Source organism: Rhopilema esculentum, chromosome 15 (assembly GCF_057945365.1).
Source record: "Rhopilema esculentum isolate cy_ngs chromosome 15, ASM5794536v1, whole genome shotgun sequence".
NCBI classification, from domain to species: Eukaryota; Metazoa; Cnidaria; class Scyphozoa; order Rhizostomeae; family Rhizostomatidae; genus Rhopilema; species Rhopilema esculentum.
Window position 1 is genome coordinate 1,987,526 of NC_142829.1, and position 23,065 is coordinate 2,010,590.

Below are 23,065 nucleotides of genomic sequence, written 5' to 3' on the forward strand. Positions count from 1 at the left end.
AAAAATCATGAGGCGCCAAATTGATTTTAAAATGGCTGAAAGTGAAGAAGGAGATGATTGTGCTGAAAAGTTAACCGTGAAATACATTGGTCAAAAGGTACTATTTTATTATTGACATGGATCAAGAGTGATGATCAAGATATTTACTGCTATTTTTTCATAGTTTCATACATATTTACTTTGATATGTTGATTTGTGGCTGCCTATCGTTTTTTTACAATATAATTCATGTTTTTGACATCCTTCAAATAGTCATAAGCTCACCTGGATAAAACCAGGAGATATGATGAAAGGCTAATAAGAACGAGAGAACTCCAAAAGGTTAATTTATTTCAGTCACATTTGGAGAATAAGCTCCAAACATAATGCATCCTGCATGCACACCATGCAGTTCATTATCACTATCAGTTAGTTCAGTACAAAATTCTTAGATAGAACTGCTCTTTCAAAGTATTGAGGAATAAATTCTTACTGAAATTTACCTCAGAAATTTCAGTGGTAACTGGGAGACTTTAAAGACAACATTCAGGGCCTCCGACGAAGGGGGGCCGGGGGGCCCCCCAACTTTTTTGCAAAACAATAGAGTTTTTTCAAAATCTTTTGTTATGGGTGTTAAATTTTCCCTTGGCCCCCCCCCACTTTTCAACCTTTGTCGGGTGCAATGAAAACTTTTCAACCTTTCTCTGTCAGGTGCAATGAAAATATCAACTTAAAGCTATAACAATTGAAAAAACACTCAAAATGCTATTTCCATATATTTGCTACCTTTTCAGAGTGTTTGATACAAAAATTTTGATTCAGGGAAACAAAAATTTTTTCTAGAAAACTGATAAATTTCTAGTGGTATAGGAGGCTCAGAAACCAGACAAAGCCAGGTGGAATATATTTGCTCAGGAAACTGGAAAGTAAATTCTTCTATATATGTGGTAACGTCAGTGCAGCTTGGTAACTTAAATTCTTTTAAATCTGTGGTAACAAGAAGAAAGGTTCTCCACCACAAAGCAGTCTGGTAATATTAGGCGTGCAATCGCACACACACGCCTCCACACACACCTAGAACTCCCGTGGTGTGCTTTCTATCGCACGCGCAGTTCCACGTTTTGAATTACTATTCTTTTTCTCTTTTGTTTCTTTTAATTTATTTTGTGTGGGTTATACTGATGGCATTCCGGAGGCATTTTAACTCTTCACTTCGTTTCCATTAGGCCTGGTTTCCATTACTCCGTTATTCTGTTACTCCGTTATTGTATGTATTCGTTCTCTCTCTCCGTTCTTTTCTTATTTTCTTGAACACATTGCCCCAGGCTACTCTGTTTTGGTCAAAACGTTAACATGGGTGTTTCCATTACTCCATATTTGTCCGTTATCATATCCTTAGCTCGATCTCTTTTTAAAACTGAGATTGAATGACTCCGTTTTTGAATGCCTCTGTCTTCGCTGTTCCCAATAAAATGATGCGTATTCAAAATATTCCGTTTTCGGATGACTCCACTTTGAACAGCGTTTTGAATAACTTTGGTTTGGTATCAAATGACACTGTTTTTGGGCGCATTAATGAAATTCAAATACGAAAACAGAATCACTCGAATCTGTTCTCATACCCTATTAATTAGGAAGCAATTGCTTGACATACATTTGTGACTTGCAGAGTTTACCACTTTCAATACAGATGCCAGTAAGTTGCCTGCACACTGCTACTCAACAAGCACCACATGAATTGGATTTGTTGAAAATCTTATAGAGCTTGACAGAAAATCTTGGTACATTTTTTGGTATCGATAAATTCAAAGACGGCATAAAAAAATTGTGGAAACATAGGACACTGAAGTACTTTTTATCTGACATTCATTTATAACATTCAGAGTATAAACATCACTTGCAGTCACTTTCCGACATTTATCAATGTTTTTGGAACACTATGTTGAAGTATATTATATATTTTCTATATTTTGATGATGTTTCCCAATCACATGATAATCTTTTTTCTGAAAAGCATCATCTTTATTTCAGGTGTCAAAAGTAAGATGGAAGCCTACTTACTATGGTCAACTACAAGAATCTGATGTGTTTGTAACTGGAGCTTGGGATGATGAGGTGAGATCTGGTCATAATCTAGAGCAGAAAAGCAAAAACCTATCATAATATATTTCCATTTTTCAAAACTTTTTTAAAATTTTCAAGTACAAGGGGGTTATATAGTCAAAATGTTAATAATATTGAACATTGTATACTGTTTATCTTCAAGCAAGGTTATTAAAATTTCTATTTACCTGTCTGTCATAAAGTGCTGGGTGCTGTATAGGCATAGCTGTACAAGCTATTTGGTGTATAGAACTGGGTGGTTCTTAGTTGCTACTCCAAGTTTCATGCTTCGTTCAATCATCAGGCAACGGCCCTTGAGCAAGTTATAATAGTAGATATCAGGCCTGGCCATAAGACTTTTAATAGGGGAGCAGTGAACAGCTCTCCTAGTAGTATTCAGGTGAGCTATAAGAATAGAAACAAAGGAAAAATTTATTTCAAGGAGGGCAAATTTGCTTTTTAGAAAAATTTAGGAGAGCTACCTCTAGCTCCCCTCCAGCGTTTGAGGAGAGCCTGGAGGGGAGCAAGAGCTATGGCTCTCCTCAAATGGCCAGGCCTGAGATATAATAGAACAGTAAGTTTATTTTAAAAGTTGCAAGGTTTCTTTTGTTTAAGAACAGCTTAATTATAAGCTTTGATGTCTACTAAGCTAAAACTGTATTGATGATGATGATCCTCCTAATCAAATAAATTGCAACATACATCAAATACATGTAGTTTTAATCTCTTATATTCAATGTTGTGAATTGTGATTTTACAATACAATAGGTTTATAACGATGATAGAAATAATTGACATTTTGACAGAAAAAAGACAGTACCATGAATTTTTAACAGTATGTTAAAACTGCTCTAGCACTGAACGCATTCCTATTAGCATAGAAAATTCTGGTGTTGGAAATTTTTATTAAGACAATTCCATTATTGGCTTGTTCGATCTGGGCCTCCTATGGTCATCAGCTAAAAAAATACACTTGGAAAATTGCTTAAAATTATTGGAAAATTGCGAAATATGATTATCAAATCTGCAAATAATGTTAATTCTGGTGAAAAACCTGAGCTAGAAGGCACAATAGATTAGTAAAATTATGGATAAATGTCTCCACCTAAATCAAGATAAGAAAAACCCTCAAAAATTTCAGGAAAGATGCATATTTCTTTAGAACAGGCCATTCTATTTCATTTTTTTGAATAATGTTAAAGAGAACAACAACAAAATCTGCCATGCTGCTGTTTTGTTTCAGTGTAATATTCAATGTGTTTTTGCCTTAATGAAATTTAGAGTGCAGTGTTTTGTTAAAGAATTAGTCCACCACTGGTATCTCTATAATTGTTATAGAAACTTTTTATTTGTTTGTTACTGAACTTATTTATCATTGTACACAAAATGTAAACAAGCCCTAAGATATAAAAAATCCTGGAACTAGAAAAAGCCATGATAGATAGCGAGCTAAAGAAATGTAAGAAATATTTTATTTACTTTTCTTATCGTTTCTCAGAGAAACCTCATCAGTGTTTGGACCACAAACGAGAATAGCAGGGGAGAGTATTTTGATAACGATGCATTAAATGGAGAACCAGAACTGTTGTGTTCTTTGGTACATGATGGATCCGTGTCGGACATGCAAGTAAGGATAACCAAAATTTAGCTTGAAAATTTACAACCTTTTTCAATATTTCATATTAAATACCTGTGGTTTATTACATAATTATTTAACCTGAAGCTTGTAGCGTATGTGTTAAATGTCAAATCGAGCTGCAGCAAAGAATTTTCCTTGCTTTTCAGAAACAATGATGATAATAATAGTAAAACACCATAAGCGTAGTCAGAGTGGTAATTGTGGGTGGGGGGCAAAGGCGAGTTGAGCGAGAGGAGAATAGAGGTCTAAAAACCCTTTGGAACACCAGAAAACCCCAATTTTCAAAGATATTCTTCCTCTTTGGGAGGGGCGTCCGACCCCTCTTGCCTCCCCCTCAATATACTACTGGATGATTTCTTTCATTAACTAACTATTTGTTTTATATATGTAGTTATTAAATATTCATTCTCAATTGCTTTTTATTCTAAATTTTTGTAAAGTAGCCTAAATTAGCTTATACATAAATTGTACATAGATAGCTCTACTATACCCCTACTGTAAATAAAATTATTATAATTATTATTATTATATGCACCGTTTGACAAAGCAGCAAAAAAGGTTTATTGTCACCCCAGAGGGACAGAGGGCAAGTGTGAAATACTTGGCATACCTATAACTCAGCAGCCTTGAAACCTTTCAAATCATGAGAAATAAGATTATAAGGTTTTTTCCGTTATTCTGTCCATTAGTTTGTGACCTCGGACTGTTTTGTCACATCGTCTTCTACTGGCAATGTCGGTTTCTACGAGATATCTAAAGATGAAAGTGTGAGTATTGTAACTTTGAACTTTGCTTCGTATTATCTGGACTAAGTGCAGTTTACATTGGCTGAGCAAAAGTGTCTTTAAAAGTGGGTTCATTCTAATAACTTCGGTTGCCATCCAGCACCTTTATTTTTACGAGACAGGTAAGGGGTTGAACCTTGACAAATGGTACAATTAATGCACAATTGAATTATTCAAGTATCGAGAATATCAAGGGATATATAATTATAGCATTGAGATTAAAGTATAAATATTTGTTTAACAAGTAATAAGTATAAAAGTTATAATGGTTATGTATTCGATTGTTTTAAGTGTTGTTGAGAGCTTGTTGACAAGATCATTTCATATCTTCCATTTACCTAAAGGCGTGTCCTTGGTCTATTTTAAAGTTTAGTTTGTTTGATTTTCGGTTGTGGTAAAATATATTTCGTAATCAACGTTCCACGCCCTTTTACAGCCTAAACTAGTCAACTCTTTGCAGTATGATTTCCAAGAACGGATTCGTCTGCAAAAGTCTGCAAGTCTCTCTTTTATCCTGTCATAGCAAGTCTCTCTATTGATGTAGCATAAGGTTTATCAAATAGTGAAGAAGCCAAGGCCTAAATATTGTAGAAGCCTAAATTTGCACATTACTGGCAGTGCACAAAGCAGGGTAAGTGAAAAGTTTTGTTAAATCACTCCCCAGTTTTGATATTTCATGACCACTGCCATGACGGGTGCGAATTAAAGTCTGTTTGGCATTGTTATCATTAGTATCTTAATCAAGTTGCTTGTTATTGATTTCATTTTTAGCGAAGTTGTAGAGATAAGCTTGTTAGAGGTCTGGGAACGACTACATGGCCTAAAAATAGTATTTGGGAGCATTTTGATGATGGTTGTGAATCTAAATCGCATTTACGTGTTATGATTAGTAATCTTGCAAACCTTCATGTAACTGATTTCATTTTCAACAAAGTTATAGAGATAATCAATTTAGGAGTCTGGAAACAATTAAACATTCTAAAAATTTGAGGGGATTTTGAAGATGTGTGTCGATGGAAATCCTTTTAGTGTTCTATAATTAGTACCTAAATCAAATTTCTTGCTATAGATTTTGTTTTAAGTGGAGTTGTAGATATGAACGTGTCAGTGGTCTGGGAACGAGTACATGATCTAAAAATAGCATTTGTGAGCATTATGACGATGGGTGTGAATCTAAACCACATAACCGTGTTATGATTAGTATCTATACCAATTTTCATGTCATTGATTTCATTTTCAACAAAGTTGAAGGGATAATCATTTCAAGGGTCTGGGAACAATGAATCATTCTAAAAATAGCTCTTGAGGGCATTTCTCAGCCTGGGTCCAGACCCCATCTTTTTCAGTATGTCAAATTGTATGTTTGTACAAATTTTCATGCTTTTACCACGATTTGCGCATTTATTCTGCTTATCTCCCACACTAAAATGTTGAATACGGCATATTAGTCCTGGGACCTGGAATTTTGTAATTACGTGCAGACTTGAGCCGTTTGACGTCATCTGGATAATGTAGCGTCAAGCTATCTCAATAGCTTTTCTTTGGAAATATAACATTTCAACGAGTTTCCAATTTCCAAAGTCACCCTATGTGTTTTGTTGAGTCCTTTGATTTTAAATACGCATGTTGCTTCTAGATTTGAATTACTAGAATTTGCGCAATCCTGAATTTCACGTGTGACAATTTGAATTGAACCTTTAAAACTGACGCAAGCAAAACAGAGGTCGTCATTACTGAAGTCAGGGACGAAAACAAGTTGCTAATTTTGGGGGGGCGTGGAAGGATGAAAATTCCAATCTAAGTAAGAAATTTTTCATTTGACCAGTAAATCTACTGTACCTACTAAATTGATATTTGTAAATAGCCCGAACACCATAGTTCTATTTTCTTTATAATTACCAAAACTTTACTCAATAATTAGCCTAAAGCATAAAAGCCTAAATCTCTAAATTTTGATCAACATGAAACAGACATTTTAACTTACAGTAAGAAGTAAAGCAACATTTAAGCAAAACCAGTATTAGATATACTTAATGATTAGAAGTATTCTTTTAGATCAATTAATCAATTGGCGCAGATCAATCTTATCTAAACTACATTTTTTCACGATATAGAAGCACCAAGAATTTGAGCCTTTAATTTTTGTTCTTGATCGAAGAAAACTACTAACAATTTTCAGAGGGCCAAATGCCTTTTCATTCATTACAATTGAAATGATGATTTGAGAACAAACTTGTGCATATGCCTGATCCGAAAGATGAAACACTCTTCTTTGATCAAATACTTCTACTGCAATTTTGCAATGTGTTCTTGCTTCACAGCAGTTTTGTCATAGGAATTTATGATAAGGAGTCAAGGGCGTTAACAAATAACAGGGGGAGTTTAGCATAAACTCGTTTTTATAAGAAGCGTTGAGAATTTTTAGTACTGAAAGATTATTAATCTTTTATTGAATTAACTCCTCGTAGTTTCTTAAAAAACTCCCACTCTAATAATTTCTGATCAATACGGGAATTATTATTCCAAACTGTAAAGTTTCAAGTTTCTTATCCGGAAATTCACCTTGCCTGTTCGTAATTTGATTCAACTCCCGTCAGAAAGAAAGCAAACAGGGCAATTGTGCAATTTGGATCCAGTGGAGACGGGTCAGCTTCAGCCTGTGAATTTTAATGCTTAGAATTTTTACATTTAAAATAAAAAAACTTCTTAAAATATAAAATTCACAAGTTTGGTCCTAAGAAAAAATTCCAAGTCAACCGTTATGTTTTCCAACTGTAACTGGATTTTCCAAACTTTGGGGGGGCGTCACGCCCCCCACGCCCCCCTATTATTTACGTGCCTGACTGAAGTAAGAGAGTGATTTAAAAGTGATTTGTAAGAATTCTGGGAGATTTGATTAGGATAACATTCCTGGGGATTTCCGGGAAGTCAAACCAATTCCTAACCGTAAAATAAAGATCCCAGTGGACCCCTGGAAGAGAATTTATATGGATGTCTAAGAATCTTCAGTCCAGTAGGAAGACAGAAATTCAAGTCCAAGATTGACAACTTTGTAATGAATACCTGTGGCCTAGCAGCTGTCAGTGAATTAAGGAAGACAATGTATCATCTGTGCACCTTGTTTTCGACTTGATCCAATAAGTTACAGGATACATTCGGGCTTGAACCCAGAAACATTCGAGGGGCAAATCACTCTAAGAAAATCTCGTACACCTTTCGTTAAAATCTTATTGTTTTATCTGAAAATCCCCAGAAATCCTTTCGTTTTAGGCAAAATCTCGTACGCTATTTGCAAGAGTGAATCGCCCCTCGGAAACATGAAGGGAAAAATTAAGCTTTGTTAAAGAAATTTGACCTTGTAAAGCATGATATGTTCTGTTGAGATTCTGTACCGCTTAATACAGTCGCAGAGGCGCTTAACACTTTGTCCGCTTTCTATATTTCTTTAAATGCGGACGGTGAAAGCATTGTTGATAAAGGTGGCTTATCTATGAGTGGGCGTCTACGCGCCTGGATTTCTCTGGGCGATGTTACTATACTCTACTGTAAGACAGGGAATCCTCATTGGAAAGTCCCGTCAACTTGAGAAATCAGATCGAAGTATATTTTTGTCTATGATGTAATTAATTATGTCCCGCTGCCTCTTTTCAAGGAGAGGACTGCGTGACAAGGAATCACCCATTATTCCTAATAATGATGATGCAATAGTGCCATTTAATAGATAACCCAGGGCTAAAGGGGAATCCCGAAAAATTTTCAACAGGGGAATTAGACCATGTTCTCTTGTCTCAATGCCTCTACCACAAAATAAGAATTAGGCAGAAGGAGAACTCCTGCCTATCAGGTGAAGCCTGAAAAAACTAGCGCATGCGTTAACTTATACGAGGCTAAGCATGTATCTGTGGGGGAAATTTTAAAAAAGAATGAAAGAAAGTAGACAACTTTATTTGAGACGAAATGTCCCATGATAGTGAACAAATTCAATTATATATCATAATTCGTTTTATATCTGATTAAAGAATGATAACTTGCCATTGCTAAGTTCGTCTAATAAAATCGAGGTTAAAGGGGAATTAAGGAATTCTATTGTTGACTCAGGCTTCAAAAACAAAAAAGAAATCGACGAGAGTTACCCTTCTGCCTATTTCCTATTCTGTGCCTCTACCTATCATCTATGACCGATTTATTCATCCGATTGGAAGAAACTTACCAGATGAATTTATGGCTAAACCTTTTTTAATCAATACATCGTTAATCAAAGGTCATTCGTTTTCTTGATATCAGCGTTTATTTTAATGTTCATTTATTTCTTTGTAGTTTATTGTGATAGCCTCGAGCATGTTGTTGCTATCTTTATTTTTGCCAATTTCAAAACACTTTTTGTTCATTGGCAAGTTCAAACCCAGTAAATTTCCAGAAAGACAAAAAAAACCAAAATGAGGTGCCTAGTTGTTTAAGGCCAATATAGATGTTTAAGGCCTTGTTATATTGGGGCAATACATGACTTAAAATGGTAACAGTAGCGGATAATGCAAGAATCAGGTGATCAGGGGACTTTCAGTGTTCGCACCCCCACCGACCTTCAGAATGTTGCATAGCCTCAAATTTATGCCAATTTTTTGTACAAAAACTGTTTATTCCATATTGAACACCTGAAACTTTGATAAAATGCATGCTATTTTTTATGGACGATCGTTGAGTAGAGAGGGCTGATGATATGTTGTTCTAAGCGATAATTTTTCTTTCTATTTATCAGAAAGACATCGGTAAAAGGTTTAAAACCTGGAGTCAATATATATCTTAATCTGCCCTCTTGTGAGGTAAACCCTGTATTTTCTAATTAACATTCCCCTCAATATATGGGTGGAACTTTGTAAGAGGGGCCTGGAGAAGCAGGGAAGGACAGATATTTAACTCGTCTGAAATAAACTTGGCCGGTTGCTAAAGCGGACGTCAAAAAAGAACAACGGTATAATTACTAAGGAGATCTTCTACGTAATAGGCGAATTTCTCTCGCTATTTTTTCTCGTCTTTTTTTCACAGAATATACAACTGGCCAGAGAATGGACCTCGCTGCATTGCCATAAAAACAAAGATTCTTGCGCATGCACCAGCATTACGGTTAGCCATTCTAATGCAGCCTCGGTTGGGGAAGATGGGAAAATCAACGTTTTGCATCTGGAGCGGAAAGAGCCCTTGCGGACCATCGGTAACTGGCGCTTTTTGTTTTTCGGTTCATAAGAAGGTGACTGAATGCTAGTGATTCAAACAGCAGCTATTTTCCTATCGATCGATTTCATTTTTCTGGCTGTCCAATTGATGATTCAGCGGTCACTAGAACTTTGTCACAAACATTGATCCATTCAGAAGCTTTTTGTTGATATAGAATGCACGAGTCAATGGAAAGGGTAAAGTGAGGGTGCAGTGACTAACAGCTGAGCATAACACAGTTTTGTGATGTTATCATCTTTGAAAAAGTAAATTATTGTAAGATTTAACATAAGAGAATTTTACTAGTTTGCTCCACTTAGCGTCATAAAAGTGTTATATTGCCCCTTAACAGAAATGATTTGGTCACCTGTGGTCTCTTAAAAATGATATAAATTGTTGTAATGTTAAATTTAGGAGACAATTTCAGCATATTCTGATAAAAGAATTAAGTAGATGTAGTGAAGCATATCGACTGATCGGTCTTTCCTTGTTTAGATAATGCAGAATGCGTGGCAATACGAAGTGTGAAGTACACACAGACAAGTGAAATTGTGACAGGTGGAGCGACAGGGCAGCTCAAACTATGGGATCTGCGGCAACCAGCCAAAAAACCATCTAAGACTATGATTCTGTGAGTTTATCAGTTATTGATATAGCTTGTTGGTACTCTGTTACATTGCATCAACATTATAATCAATCATCATCGTCGCGGTGATTGATGATTAAGATTCAGCTCGAGGCATGGGGATATCATCTATCATCTTCTATGATGAATAAATACAATAAAATGCCCCCCCCCCCTGTTCCCCCCTCTCAGTGGATAACAATGATAACGATGATTGATCATTGTGATTGATGATTATGATTAATGATGATAAGGTGGATGTTGATGATCACTTTCGTCTTCAATCATCGTCAATCATCGTCAATCATCGTCAATCATCGTAATCATCGTAATCATTATCTCCACCAATATCTTGAAGCAGTAATAAAGCTTCTTTGGCTTCGAACCCATCCTTCTATTTTTGGTACGTATATATTTATAATGATGCTCGAAGGATTCAGTTTGCTTCGTGTTGCGGGAGCCAAGAAAGAAAGAAATTCTAATCCTGCGTGGTCAAGCTTTTTTTACACCAACCTTAATTTAGAATAAATTGGCAAGTCAAATTAATCATAATGTTTGAGCTTAATAGACAAAATATGAAACGGAGAGCGTGAACCCAAAAAGCTGTCAATGTTGAAAAGAAACCATTCAGCTATTGTGCCACAGAAATCTAACAGAAATAACAAGGGGTAATTCACTCTTCTGAGCAGCGCGCGAGAATTCCACCAAAACAAACAGATTTCTATGAATTTACAAATAAAACAATAAGATTTCTACCAAAGGTGTATGAGATTTCCATAGAGGGTTCGCCTTTTGAAGAAAAATATCTAAAACTACACGAAAGAGAAAGTTTCCAGTTACCTCTAGTAAATGTAGATTTGTTTTCTCTTTCAAGGTAAAGAATAACAAACCAATTTTAGCATGAAATTTTTGTAAAATCTTTTGGATTTCCCTAGGGTTCCAATGTCGGCCTTTGAAAGATCGAACTTCAGTGAAGGTCGGGGAGGAAGGCAGGGATCCCTGGACGTTTTAGACCATTGCCTCCCCCCTTTGATCTCTCAGCGACCCATTAGTATGTAAAGGATGAATAATGATAATCAATTAGATTTTTTGTTTCCATATACAGTTCCCGTTGCGTAAACCCACCCCCCTTGTGTAAACTAAATCATTTGCAGGCAACACCTGCAGCCCCCTTTCCCTAATAATTGTCAACTCTGTTCTATCTCCTTAATAAAAAAGAACTTTGTTTTATGTTTTTCTTGTCCCATCATTATGGGATCAACAGATTCTTCGCACTTAGCTCCGCGTGTTTCTAGATAGTTCCTTTATTGTATTTTAATCTGAAGCAAAGAATGGATCAGTTTGAGAAGACATTTCCTATTACTGTTTGTTATAGAGAAGGAAGCCAAACATGCCGAAACATGTAAAAACCACCAAATTCTTTGCTATTGTTATTAGTTCCGTGTTCGGCTGAAAGCATGGAAGGGTAGTTCCTTCTCGTTTAATCAATTGGGAAATCATAACACAGAAAGAGACTCATATTAGCATACCAAGCTACACGGAAAAAAAATCTGTTTACTATTTACAAAGGGTCCTTAAGAAACTGCTACAACCTGGGATTGTTTGCCCCCGTTAGAATGAGCAGAGGCGTCGTGGGGAATGAACTCTAGAGGGGGCAGAAAGAAACATATTCCGAACAAATTTCTTTGATTTTTTTTAATCAAATAGAGGCATTTCATGTTAGTGTAAGTGGGGGGAGTGGGGGGAGTGGGGGGGAGTGGGGGGAGTGGGGGAGTGGGGGAGTGGGGGAGAAAGACAAATAACCTTTGCCTTAGCTGGAAGGATAATTAAAATACACTTTTTATAGTGTCTTTGTTTCTTCATACTTATGGTGAATGTCCCTTACACCTCGCAACACTATAGATCGGTGGATTAGGACAAAGGTAGAATAAAGTTACTACCTGAGGCAGCACTATGGTTGCTGCCGAAAGGAAACAAATTTTTATAATCTTAACGCTTCAAGTTCGTCTGAAATTGCATTCTTTGGAGCAAATTTTGATAATGATATTTTATTCTCAAAATGAATGTCCACTGGCTGAAAGCGATGGTATTGATCGACTTTTTCCTTGTTTTACCTTTCTTTTATCTTAATGTATGCAACATAACTGCATAAATTTGACCAATATTGCAAATTTCCATAACCAAATTTTGCCCTTGAAGATTCGAATTTCAACTAACAAAATCCGAGCAGCAAGTCACTCCATAGTAGAAGTCGGTAAATCCTTCTGAAATCATTCTGTTTTTGTGAAAATCTTGTGTTTTTTTACAAAAGTGAATTGCTTCTCTATAATGCGATACCTATTTTAGTCTAAATAATATATGTCGCTAAATGGTTCGTTCCACTTCTCCTTTTACCCATAGCTCGAGTTAGAGGCTTTGACTTGCTTCATACTTTTCGAAAAAGCATCACAAATTTACTATCAGCCTCTAGTGTACAAGATTTGTTCCGTAGAAGCGTGCTTAGTATCGGACGTCAAGCCAATGATCTTCTCTCTTCTCTCTTTCCTTTCCTTTCTGCCTCCCTTTCTCCTTTCCCATTCTGTCATTTCCCTCTACCTTTCAAACATAAGACCCAGGCAGAGTCTACCTATAAAGTTAGGGAATTGTCCTGTACCAATATTGATTTATTTTATTGATCCACAAAAAGAAAAATTGATACAGCGTATTTGCACAACTGTTTAAGTTCAGCTTTTTAATGACACCGTGTTGGAAATCTTTTTTTTGGAAATCGTTCAACGTTCCTTCATCGAGGATCATCGTTGGGGCTGGGGGTGTGGTGCACTTGGTGATGAAACCCAAAGTCTCATCGGTTTCCTGTCCAAATGAGAACCGCATCAGCTCATGATTTCAGTAAAAAATTGTGCCTTTTTCACACTCTGTCCATTTTAAACCCACATAATACCACTTCCCTGAATAACTCCTCCGTATTGTTAAAATTGACTTCACCAACATCCCTCATTCACCTCTTTGTTGCAAATATACCTATTCCATTAAATCGTCAAATTTTGTATCGTTTTTTTTCTTGCCTTGTCATCTTGTCATTTGCTTTATCTTTTTTCCTTATTTTGTCCGTCTTTAATTTTTTCGTCTCGATACCCTTCCAGGTCCGGCGATAAAGTTTCGCTTGAAAGCGTAGAAAGACATCCCCACCAGCCTTGTCTCCTAGTAACAGGTGCTGCCGATGGGATTATCGGTGTTTGGGACTTGAGGCATGAAAGATACCCTGTCACTCTAATTGAAGCGCACGAAAGCGAAGGTAAGATTTCAAAAGCATAAATTCCTTTTAAATTCCAATAATGTTTTTGTAAAACCAAAGGGAAAGTACTTTCGAGATAAACAAATGTCATCAACCAGAGTCCCGCGACTGCTCTTCTCTTCCGCGTTTTTAGCCTCGTGCGGTAAAAATCGTTAGAACATTCGATGGGAACGTTGCTACGCCCCTGGTTGTGTCAAAGGCGGACGCGTTTGATTTTTCCTCGTTTCATTGCATACATAAGGAGAAAGGATACATAAGGAGGAAGTTAAATTATTCATTACTTGCGTGCCTTTGAATTGAAGACAGGAACAAGACGAAACTGCACATCCAAAGACCATCATTTCGTTTCCTAAATATTCGAACCATAGAAATTGTACTTTTGCTTCTATGGTATATGATCATATAAATCCTTACATTTTTGGCATCCACTTAGCATTTAAGGCTTAATACACCCAATTCTTTGCTAGAAGAACTCTACAATTACAGCTCTGTTCTAAGTAATTTTGGCATGGATTGTTTAACAGTGCTCGTAAAGCGAAAGACACAATCATATTTTCATTGTATATCATTGCTTATATCATTGAAGTAATTGTGGGGCAACCCATTAGGTTGGAATGCAGTGCTCGAAAATCTATACAGTAAAGGTTTTAAAGTTCATTAGGTTTTATTCATACATTATGACAAATCGGACATTTAGACAAATCTTGTTGTATATATACTTAACATCGAACAGTGACCCCCCCGATTGTCCTAATAGAACTTTTGGCATAGTATATGAAATCTTTGGCACCTTACTGTCAGGGCAGAGCTAAGAAGCTTGTTGAGGGAGCAGATCCCCAGATTCCCCGAGACCAATGGTGCTCCTAAGCTGTGAATTTTGACAATACTGCAATTGCTACAGTGAAATCTTGAGCCATTTGAGAATAGACAAATAATTTTTCGGCAAGAATGGATGATACAAAATGGATGAATTTGTTTATCGCTATTCATATCTCTTTGAATTTTGAAACATACGGCAGTTGATAGTAAACTTAGTTTGAAACATACGGCAGTTGATAGTAAACTTAGTTTGAAACATACGGCAGTTGAAAGTAAATTTAGTTTGAAACATACGGCAGTTGATAGTAATCTTAGTTTGAAACAAACGGCAGTTGATAGTAAACTTAGAATCCAGACAACTTTTGTATTTGCCGACAAACCCAAAATTGAGGGTGCAGCCCCCTTCGCCCCCTGCCTGTGGCTTCGCTCCTGCCATCCATGCTATACCACGTCTAAATATATTTTTCATTTTACTGTTTACCATCAACTGATTTTTATTTTAGTATGGGAAGTGAAATTCCACCCTCAGAGTCCGGACAACCTGTTTACATGTTCCGACGATGGATCAGTTTGGTACTGGGATGGTACATCGATCGGAGGGACAACATCAACAGCTCAAAGTGGCGAAAGATACGGGGCTTTGCCACTTCCAGATGTTGAAGGGAGAGACGCAAGGATGGTGAATCAGCAGGCTTCGTCTCCATGGCTATTCGTAGACACAAACAAACATTACCTGGAGACTTACTCGTTGCTGCCTGCCAACAGTCTTCCTGTAAACTCTTTAGATATTATTTCCAAATCTCTTGTCTGTGGAACAGATGGTGAAGCAGTCATAATTGTGCAAGATCTCCCTATAAAGTAAACATATTGCGTATTTATATGTATGTCTAAAGTCTAATTCTGTCGCAAATTAAAAAGCCGGTAACTTTGTAGCACTGGTTACTTTCTTTCGTTTTCCGCAAATTATTCTTGAATGTACTTGAGAAAGTAATTAACCCACGTGAAGGTAGAAATTTGCAAACCTTCCAGATTATTTTTTGCTTGTGTCTAAATTTTGGAACCTAAGTAATTGGTTTTTGCTTTATTTGTAAGTGATATTTGCTTTAATCTAGGCCAAAGCGCCAGCAGTTAGCTAAAAAGATTTTATTTTCTCAAAAATTGGATTTTTCACGCCGTGCTTTCCATGAGACACAAAGGCTGCCCTCAACTGACCTCTGGGTTTTTTCTTTACTGTATTATTAGCGACGAAATTGAACTTTTATGAAGTTCTGTTTTTCATCAAGGGAGAGGCCATAATCGGTATTTCGTATTCGAAAAGAGAAGAACCAGACCTTAAATGGAGGAGGAAAGAAACTCGATTATAGCAAGGCATGTTGGTCATAGAGCTCTTTTGGCGTTTAAGTACAATCGCCCACCAATATGGACAATGGACCACTTCCCCATGCAGGAATTGCGAGATGTTAGTAAATTTGATGATTAAAAATTATCTGAACCTAAAATTATCTTCAGACAAATCTAAAGAGAGATTTAATTATCTCCAAAACCTACTGCGTTTATCGGCTGTTTTTTTAAAAACTGTGTTAAGGAGGCCATGCCAAATCGGGGCCATGACCCCTTTATTTTTCTGCAAGATGTTTTACTACTAATAATGGCCTCTCAAATATGAAATACAAGGTGAGGCCCTTATAGTGTTCAAAGTGAGTCAGTCAAAAGTCTAAGATAGTTTTAGTAAGTTTACTGAGTGAGTAAGAGAGTTCAAAACCATCTTTGATGGATCTGTAAAGTATTCATTATTATTATTATTATTGCTAAAATAAAGTATTATAGGCATCAAAAGGTATTTACAAGTTGATATCCATTTATAGCTCTAACAATTTTATTTCCCTGAAGTCAAGAGAGGCATATAACACTATCAAACGTTATAGAAGAAAACGGTTTGGGAAGCTACCCTGATAAATTCGCTGGTGGGGGGTTCTAGTTCTAGTTCTTCCCTGGTCGTGAAACTCGGCTGTTGGCTCACATTCTCCCTGAATTTTAAATCAAAAGACTTCCTTCTTCGACTTCGTTTCATTTTCGGCGCAGTCAGAATTAGGTCTCACGTGAGGTTAAGTTCAATGAATGTTTTATCTATAAAATAAACCTTTGTTGAGTTTCTAGTCTTTTTCCGTCCAAGGCGAAAGCTCATTAGTTTCCGCACGACTCGACGTGGCCACCCCTTCGTAAAAATCAGAGAACTCTTTGTGAGCATGCTTCCCCGATAGATTGAGCTTATCGTTTCTTAAAAGCTACTCCTTATAAAAAAGGGGAAGTGTACTTTTAGAACTGTTGCAAGTATCTTTTCCATAGTTCTGTCTAAGACTTCTTTTTTTCATTACTCTGTAAGTCTTCATTTGTTCACGTTCTCGCCAATTCTACCTGCGTCTCACCTTTCTTGTTTTTCGACTCAACATACTCTAACTTTTCCTGGTTCATCGTTGGTTTTTAGCGCCCCATTGGTTTTTAGCGGTCATGCTGAATCAGTGATAAGGTAGGGGTCATGCCGAATTATTGATAAGGCGTGAATAGTTTTTTCCGTGGGAATAATCCTTATCCAAGAATTTCTTGCTTGATTTCTATCAAAATTAACTTGTTTCGTAAGTGTCGTTAAAAAATTGGGTATTGTGCGCAATTTTGCAACTGTGCTCCTGCATTCCACGCCATTATCAACAAACCCAACAATGTGAAGAAGCTATGTTTCTGGGCGGTTAGAAGAACCATGTTTTATTTTCCAAGGTGGTAGAGATTCCTTTAATGGTAGTGAAACACTACACATGGAACGGTAACATGAAGTACGTGCATCAGCTTTTACAGTTACCTTTGCTCAGTTCTAGTGCCCATTTTAAATTTTTTTATTGATTCAAGTATTAGAAAGTGCAAGGCTACAAAAGTGCTAGATAGCTTTTTTAGATAGAAAAATAACACTCAAAACAGGGTAACGAATTTTTTTTATTTATACCTAATATGTATTTATATATTTATACATATGCATATGCAAAGAGAACATGACTAAACTTCCACATGCACCATAAAATATGACACTGTATAAGACGCAAGGAGATCCTTTTTCTATAATGTGTTTCACTTGACACACGCCAATCTTTGAAGATTTCAAAATGTCTTTCCCCCTCCAACCAATGTTAATGTGTCCAATAACAGAGGTTTGTCTTGCTTCAAATGGTTTCTGGTCAGTTAGCTATGGTGTTTAACTCTACAACCAAGATTGTTTTGAGGGAGTGTGAGTGCGACTTTTGTTGTTCTTCTAAATTTTTCGAAGTCGATTTAATGGCGATAGCTAACATTATACATAAAACATAAATGCAAATCAACTTATAAAAGTCGAAAAACCTGCTGGAACTGAATATAATATTTTAATAAAATTTAACGTTGAATGGCAGAAAAATAATAATAAATTTCACTTAATGGCAGACACTGAAAGATACTGCACTTGGAAGTCAGTCCAATTTATTTATCAGAATTACATTCTTAAAACCTTTTAAATGTTATGCTGTGTTCAACTTGCTTGGTAAGACATTCAACTTTCAATTTGTGGCCTAATAAACTCAAGAGAAATTACTTGAGTTTCTTAATGAATAATGTGAAGACAGCGATTTGAAAATATTATGCATAAAAAGAGGAATTAACTTTTTCTATGTTTTACTGCAAAGGATTCTTTTTGACGTAGGATATTCTACCCGAGACAGGTTATTTTTCAAGAAACGATATTCAGCAGCTGAGTGTTTCAGGAAATTTTGGCAAGAATTGTAAATTGTGTCAGAATTTAGAACGAGAAAATTGTGTGAGACAAATGTGTGAGAAAATTTTTCGAGAGAATTGTGTGAGAGAATTTTGCGACAAAATTGTATGAGAAAATTTTGCGAAAGAATTGTGTGAGAAAATTGTCAAAAAATCAAAAAGGCTATAGAGTACCGAAGTGGTGACATCATTAAATGTATTTTTAGAATTTCTGAATTTTGATCCCAGAATCTGAAAGAGCATCATAAAATACCTCTAAATATGCAAAATCAGTTAAAAGCACTACGAATTGGTCGAGATATGGCCACTTGAGCACAGGCTCTTGCCCCATCAAACCTCTGTAATTTGATCTTGGTTCATAACTTTATGAACCAGGCCAGAATAACAGAAATCCGTTAGCAAACTTGAAATCTTTCATTGGCCATATCTCGCCCAATTTTGAACATGTCTAGCTGATTTTTCACATTGAGAAGTATCTTATGCTGTTCTTTCAGGACATGTGGCCAAATTTAAGAAATTTTAAAAATGGATTTTTGATGACGTCACACTTCGGTACTCTATATATCGCCATAACTTTTCCATTCTAATGGTATTTCCAGGAAATGTTTTAAAAATCATCTCTCTTCCTTTTCAAAAGAATGGACAAGTTCAGCTGCACGAACATAAGTCAATTCAAATTCTTCTTTTATTATTCATAATGAGAGCTAACAAATTCAATAGCAAGAGAATTCCCCGACATAATGCTAACAGCATTGCGAATAAGTATAAGCATAGTCAATAGTCTATTGACTATGGTATGAGCACGTTCAGAAACGGCTTTATTCAAAACTACGAGTATGTGATGCAAGATTAAGAACAAATTTCCCTATGAAAAAAATATCTCATTATAAAACAAAAGCACAAATCTGATCGATAAAAGAGTTCCAAAGCGATGATGCCACAAAAATCCATATTTAGAATTTTCCACCTCTGAACACATACAATACAAAAAAAATCGTTGTGACAAAGTTTCGGACCAATATTTTGACGAAATTTTCTTCGATGAAATTCAAAATGAGACGAAATTTGGTCACGGCGAAATTTTTTTGAATTTAAGATTTTTGAGGATTCGCACCGAAAAATTCTTAGATGAGGTTAGGAATAAAATTAATGTATCCTTTTCATCTTTCAATGTCAACTACGTCCTTTTCCTCATTCACAACTTCTCCATAATTAACTTTACTGTCGGCATCATGATTATCATCACCATTGTCGGTTCTCGAACTTACTTCGTTATCATCATTGTTCAATAAAAATAGTTCTTAGTTGCGTAGCGAGAGGGAGGCAAGAGGAGCGGGTGCCCCCATGACAAAAATTATATTTGAAAAAGGGCGTTTCTGGCGTTCTAAAAGGTGTGGACTCCCATTTTCCCTTGAACAACGCGCTTGTGCCCCCCCCCAATCTTAACACCCTGGCTACCTGTTCGAACTGTCTTTTGTCGCCGGTTTCAAAATATTCTATCCCTGTCTTTGTTTACTCAACTGTACTATTTCTTTAATTCGTTCAAGGTATATGCAATTTTCAACCCAAATTTTGAACTCAACAGAAGCAAACTTTCCAGACCAACATTTCCTGTTGGAGATGTTCTTATGCTTTCCGAACCTTATACTCATATTCACACTTACTTTTAACTATACTCTGTCTATAAACTGTCATACCATTTAGACATAGAATTAGAGTAGGACTCTTTGAATTCTAAAAGCATCTATGCTGACCCCGCCTTTGCACAAACTGAGTAAATATCCGCTTTAATTTGGTTTTTCTGACATGCTGCCTGGGGGAGGGGGTTGAGCCAAATTCTGAGCGGGTGCTCAAGCTCCTAAGTCTCCACGAAGTCGGTACATATGAGATTGAGTACAAAGCAACCTGTAAGGTTTTGCCTCTGAAGATTTTGGTAATATGTTGCTATCTTTGTGTTAAAAATCCATGACGAAATTTTGTCACGACGAAATTCTGAAAAGTTGTCCGAAATTTTTTTCGACGAGGTTTATCCGTCGAAAATTTATCTGACGAAAATTTTTGCTGTTAATGTAGCCTGCAAAAGTAGTTGAATGTGTTACAAACTGGCTGACATATGACTTATGCAGAAATTCAAGTTTGCTAGTGAATGATTGCTTTTCTGGCCTGGTTCATAAAGATTACCCTGGGTACCAGACTCACTCTATATAAAATTTTATATAGTGAGTCTGGTACCCAGGGTACATAAATATATGAACCAATACCAAATTACAGTGAATTGATGGGGAAAGAGCCTGTGCTAATTTGGCCATACATAGTGCACCCACTTTCTGAACATATCGAGCTGACTCTGTATATTCAGTGGTATCTTATCCTTTCCTTTCAGATTATGTGTTTATATAAAGAGATTCGTAAAGTATATCTTTGAAGAAATTACTCTTAATTCACTACTGGCGTCATTAAAGGGGCTCAGTACTGGTCGGCACTAGATCATAGTCAACTAACGTACATGACGTCATATAAACTATGGCAACCTAATGCATGGATGGTAGTATGACGTCATTACATTCTAACCATTTGATGAAAAACTGTATTGCAAGCGGCATGAAATTCAATTCCTATGTCAACTGCCAATACCTCAGCTGACACAATGCTCCTAAAAGAGACTTTAGGCTTGATTACAGCAAATTTTGTCGGGGAACTCTCTTTAAAACGCTTAATAATGTTCTTATGCGGCAAAACCAGTTATCTGAAATTTTAGCAACGGCTTCATACATAATTATCAATGGTAGTTACTCTGAGTCAGGCGAAAACGTAAAAGAGAGTTTTCTTAGCTGCACATGCACTAAAACGAGTTCTTTAGATTCAACTGTTAGAAAGTGCTTTGAAACAGGGCCTATTCAATGCTTTAGAGTAGAATATATACTTTTTTCCGTTTTTCTCTGCTTGAGTCTGCTATGAATTGAAACCCCTGGAGAAAAAGCTAAATTCCAGCTTTAGCAGAAAATTCCCCGAACGAAGTAAGCAGAAAATCTGGCAAACACGCCCTTGTAGATTAAAAAAACTACAGAATGATTTCATGATGTCATTTTCTTGCATTCGACGAAAACATTTGACTGTTCTGTAGGGATGCATGCCCTGCATGGGCCTTGAAAATGCCACAGCAAACCACAGACGAGTTCCCCCATTGTATGCAGCATCCGTCTTATTTCACTTAGTCCTCGGTTTCAAAGATGTATGACGTCATATACGTTAGCTGACTATGATCTAGTGCCGACCCTCAGTACACCATAATTGCAAAGCCCCTGCTTGAGGATGATTTACAAAGAGGACTTTAGGATGTGGTTTAAATATCATAGTTGCCACCTCCTGAGCAAATGCCTTTATCGTTTCAAAGAAAAATTTTCATGATGTAAACAACAAAGAAATAATATTTATCCAAAATTTCGTTGTATCTTCATTTCATCTCTTGGAATTACAGCGCTATTCGGGTTAGCAATTATGTAGTGGCTATTTTAGTTAGACACAATAAAAAAGGGGAAATGTTGTTTGAATGCTCAGAAGCAGAAAACCAAAGTGTCGTTATCTATGAACTTGTAAATAGCAAATAAACTATTTTAAGGCCAAGTCACAGACCTTTTTTGTAAATAACATCCGATCATGTATTTAAATAGAGAAATATAGTTATAATATTAAAAATATTACATCTTTGATGGGGTTTTCTACACATGATATATTTTGAAAAGTCAATGTCGTTGTGTGGCTAGAGAGACTTGCGACGATTATCTCGAGATAAAGCCAAACTAACCCTGGATGCTCCTAGATGCAGCACAGAAATTTGCTAATTTCAGGTGACAAAATAAACTTTCAAAATGGGTTATGCTCTAATTGATTCACCGTAGAGCTGACGAAACAAAATATTATGAAGGGGGCTGTGCCCTCTTCAACCCCTTAGAAATAATTCCTATCTGTTTTAGCTGTGTATTTCCAAATGTTGGTTCACTTCATCTTCTTAAGGGGGTCATTTCCATTCATTGTAATGTAGGGTTGATTGACTTTTCTGAAAAGATGTTTTTAAGGAGTTTAAAGTATATCGTAAAGTGCGTGTGAGCAGAATTCACCACAAGAAATTATGTTGTTGTTAAGTTCACAAGCTCCGTCGACACTGAATTGTACTCTTTTGTAACACGCTTTTGTAGATTTTGCTTTCATGAGCCTATTTCTCAGTAAGGCTCAACTTTGCTTTGTTTGCCAACGACAACAGAATTTCGCTGGCAGACCTTGGTTCCAAAATGCCTTTTGCTTCATTACCTTGCGCAAGCGCAGTGCGTATCTTTTTATTCCCGGTCCCCGTATGTTCATATGAGAAATGTCTAACAAATCTAGTTTGATCCCATCGGCCCGAGAGAGGGTGAGCCAGCCTTCCACTCCTTATAGGAACGCAACTCTAATTTTATTTACAGATCACTCTTTGGGCTACATCTCACTCATGTTGTTCAGTAGGATATATCCACTAGGCTCTAACCAGACGCATATGCCCATACTGTAATGCTACGTTTTTGCTAAACAAGTTAGCTTATTTGAACTATACTCATTTCTTTATCTATGAGACTTGCTGTAAGAAACAAGCACTGGACAATCAGAAAGTATTAAGAACTTGAGTAATGAAAACAAAAATTATGAGAAAACATATGAATTTTTCTAGAAAAAATACATGATTCTAAATTTGGTAAAGATCTATCAATGTGATTTGTTTGTTGGCATCAAATATAGTATAGAACCCCACGTAATCATGTTCCTGTAGGAAGTTTGGAATTTAA

At 36.3% G+C, this 23,065-nt stretch overlaps 1 protein-coding gene across 1 annotated transcript; it reads left to right on the top strand.

Moving 5' to 3' along the window:
* Nucleotides 1-6: 6 nt before the first annotated feature.
* Nucleotides 7-15,388, top strand: LOC135685761 (nucleoporin Nup43). The gene is made up of 8 exons (XM_065201825.2): nucleotides 7-97; nucleotides 2,011-2,094; nucleotides 3,581-3,709; nucleotides 4,411-4,488; nucleotides 9,550-9,715; nucleotides 10,213-10,348; nucleotides 13,486-13,637; nucleotides 14,960-15,388. Exons 1-8 carry the CDS (start codon nucleotides 8-10, stop codon nucleotides 15,316-15,318), a joined length of 1,194 nt encoding a protein of 397 aa, XP_065057897.1. The 5' UTR covers nucleotide 7; the 3' UTR covers nucleotides 15,319-15,388.
* Nucleotides 15,389-23,065: the final 7,677 nt, after the last annotated feature.

Excerpts from the sequence above, each read along its gene's own strand:
- LOC135685761 (XM_065201825.2), top strand. The coding sequence starts at position 8 with ATGAGGCGCCAAATTGATTTTAAAATGGCTGAAAGTGAAGAAGGAGAT. Across the intron at positions 2,095-3,580 it reads CTGGAGCTTGGGATGATGAG|AGAAACCTCATCAGTGTTTG; the intron begins GTGAGATCTGGT and ends ATCGTTTCTCAG. Across the intron at positions 9,716-10,212 it reads AGAGCCCTTGCGGACCATCG|ATAATGCAGAATGCGTGGCA; the intron begins GTAACTGGCGCT and ends TTCCTTGTTTAG.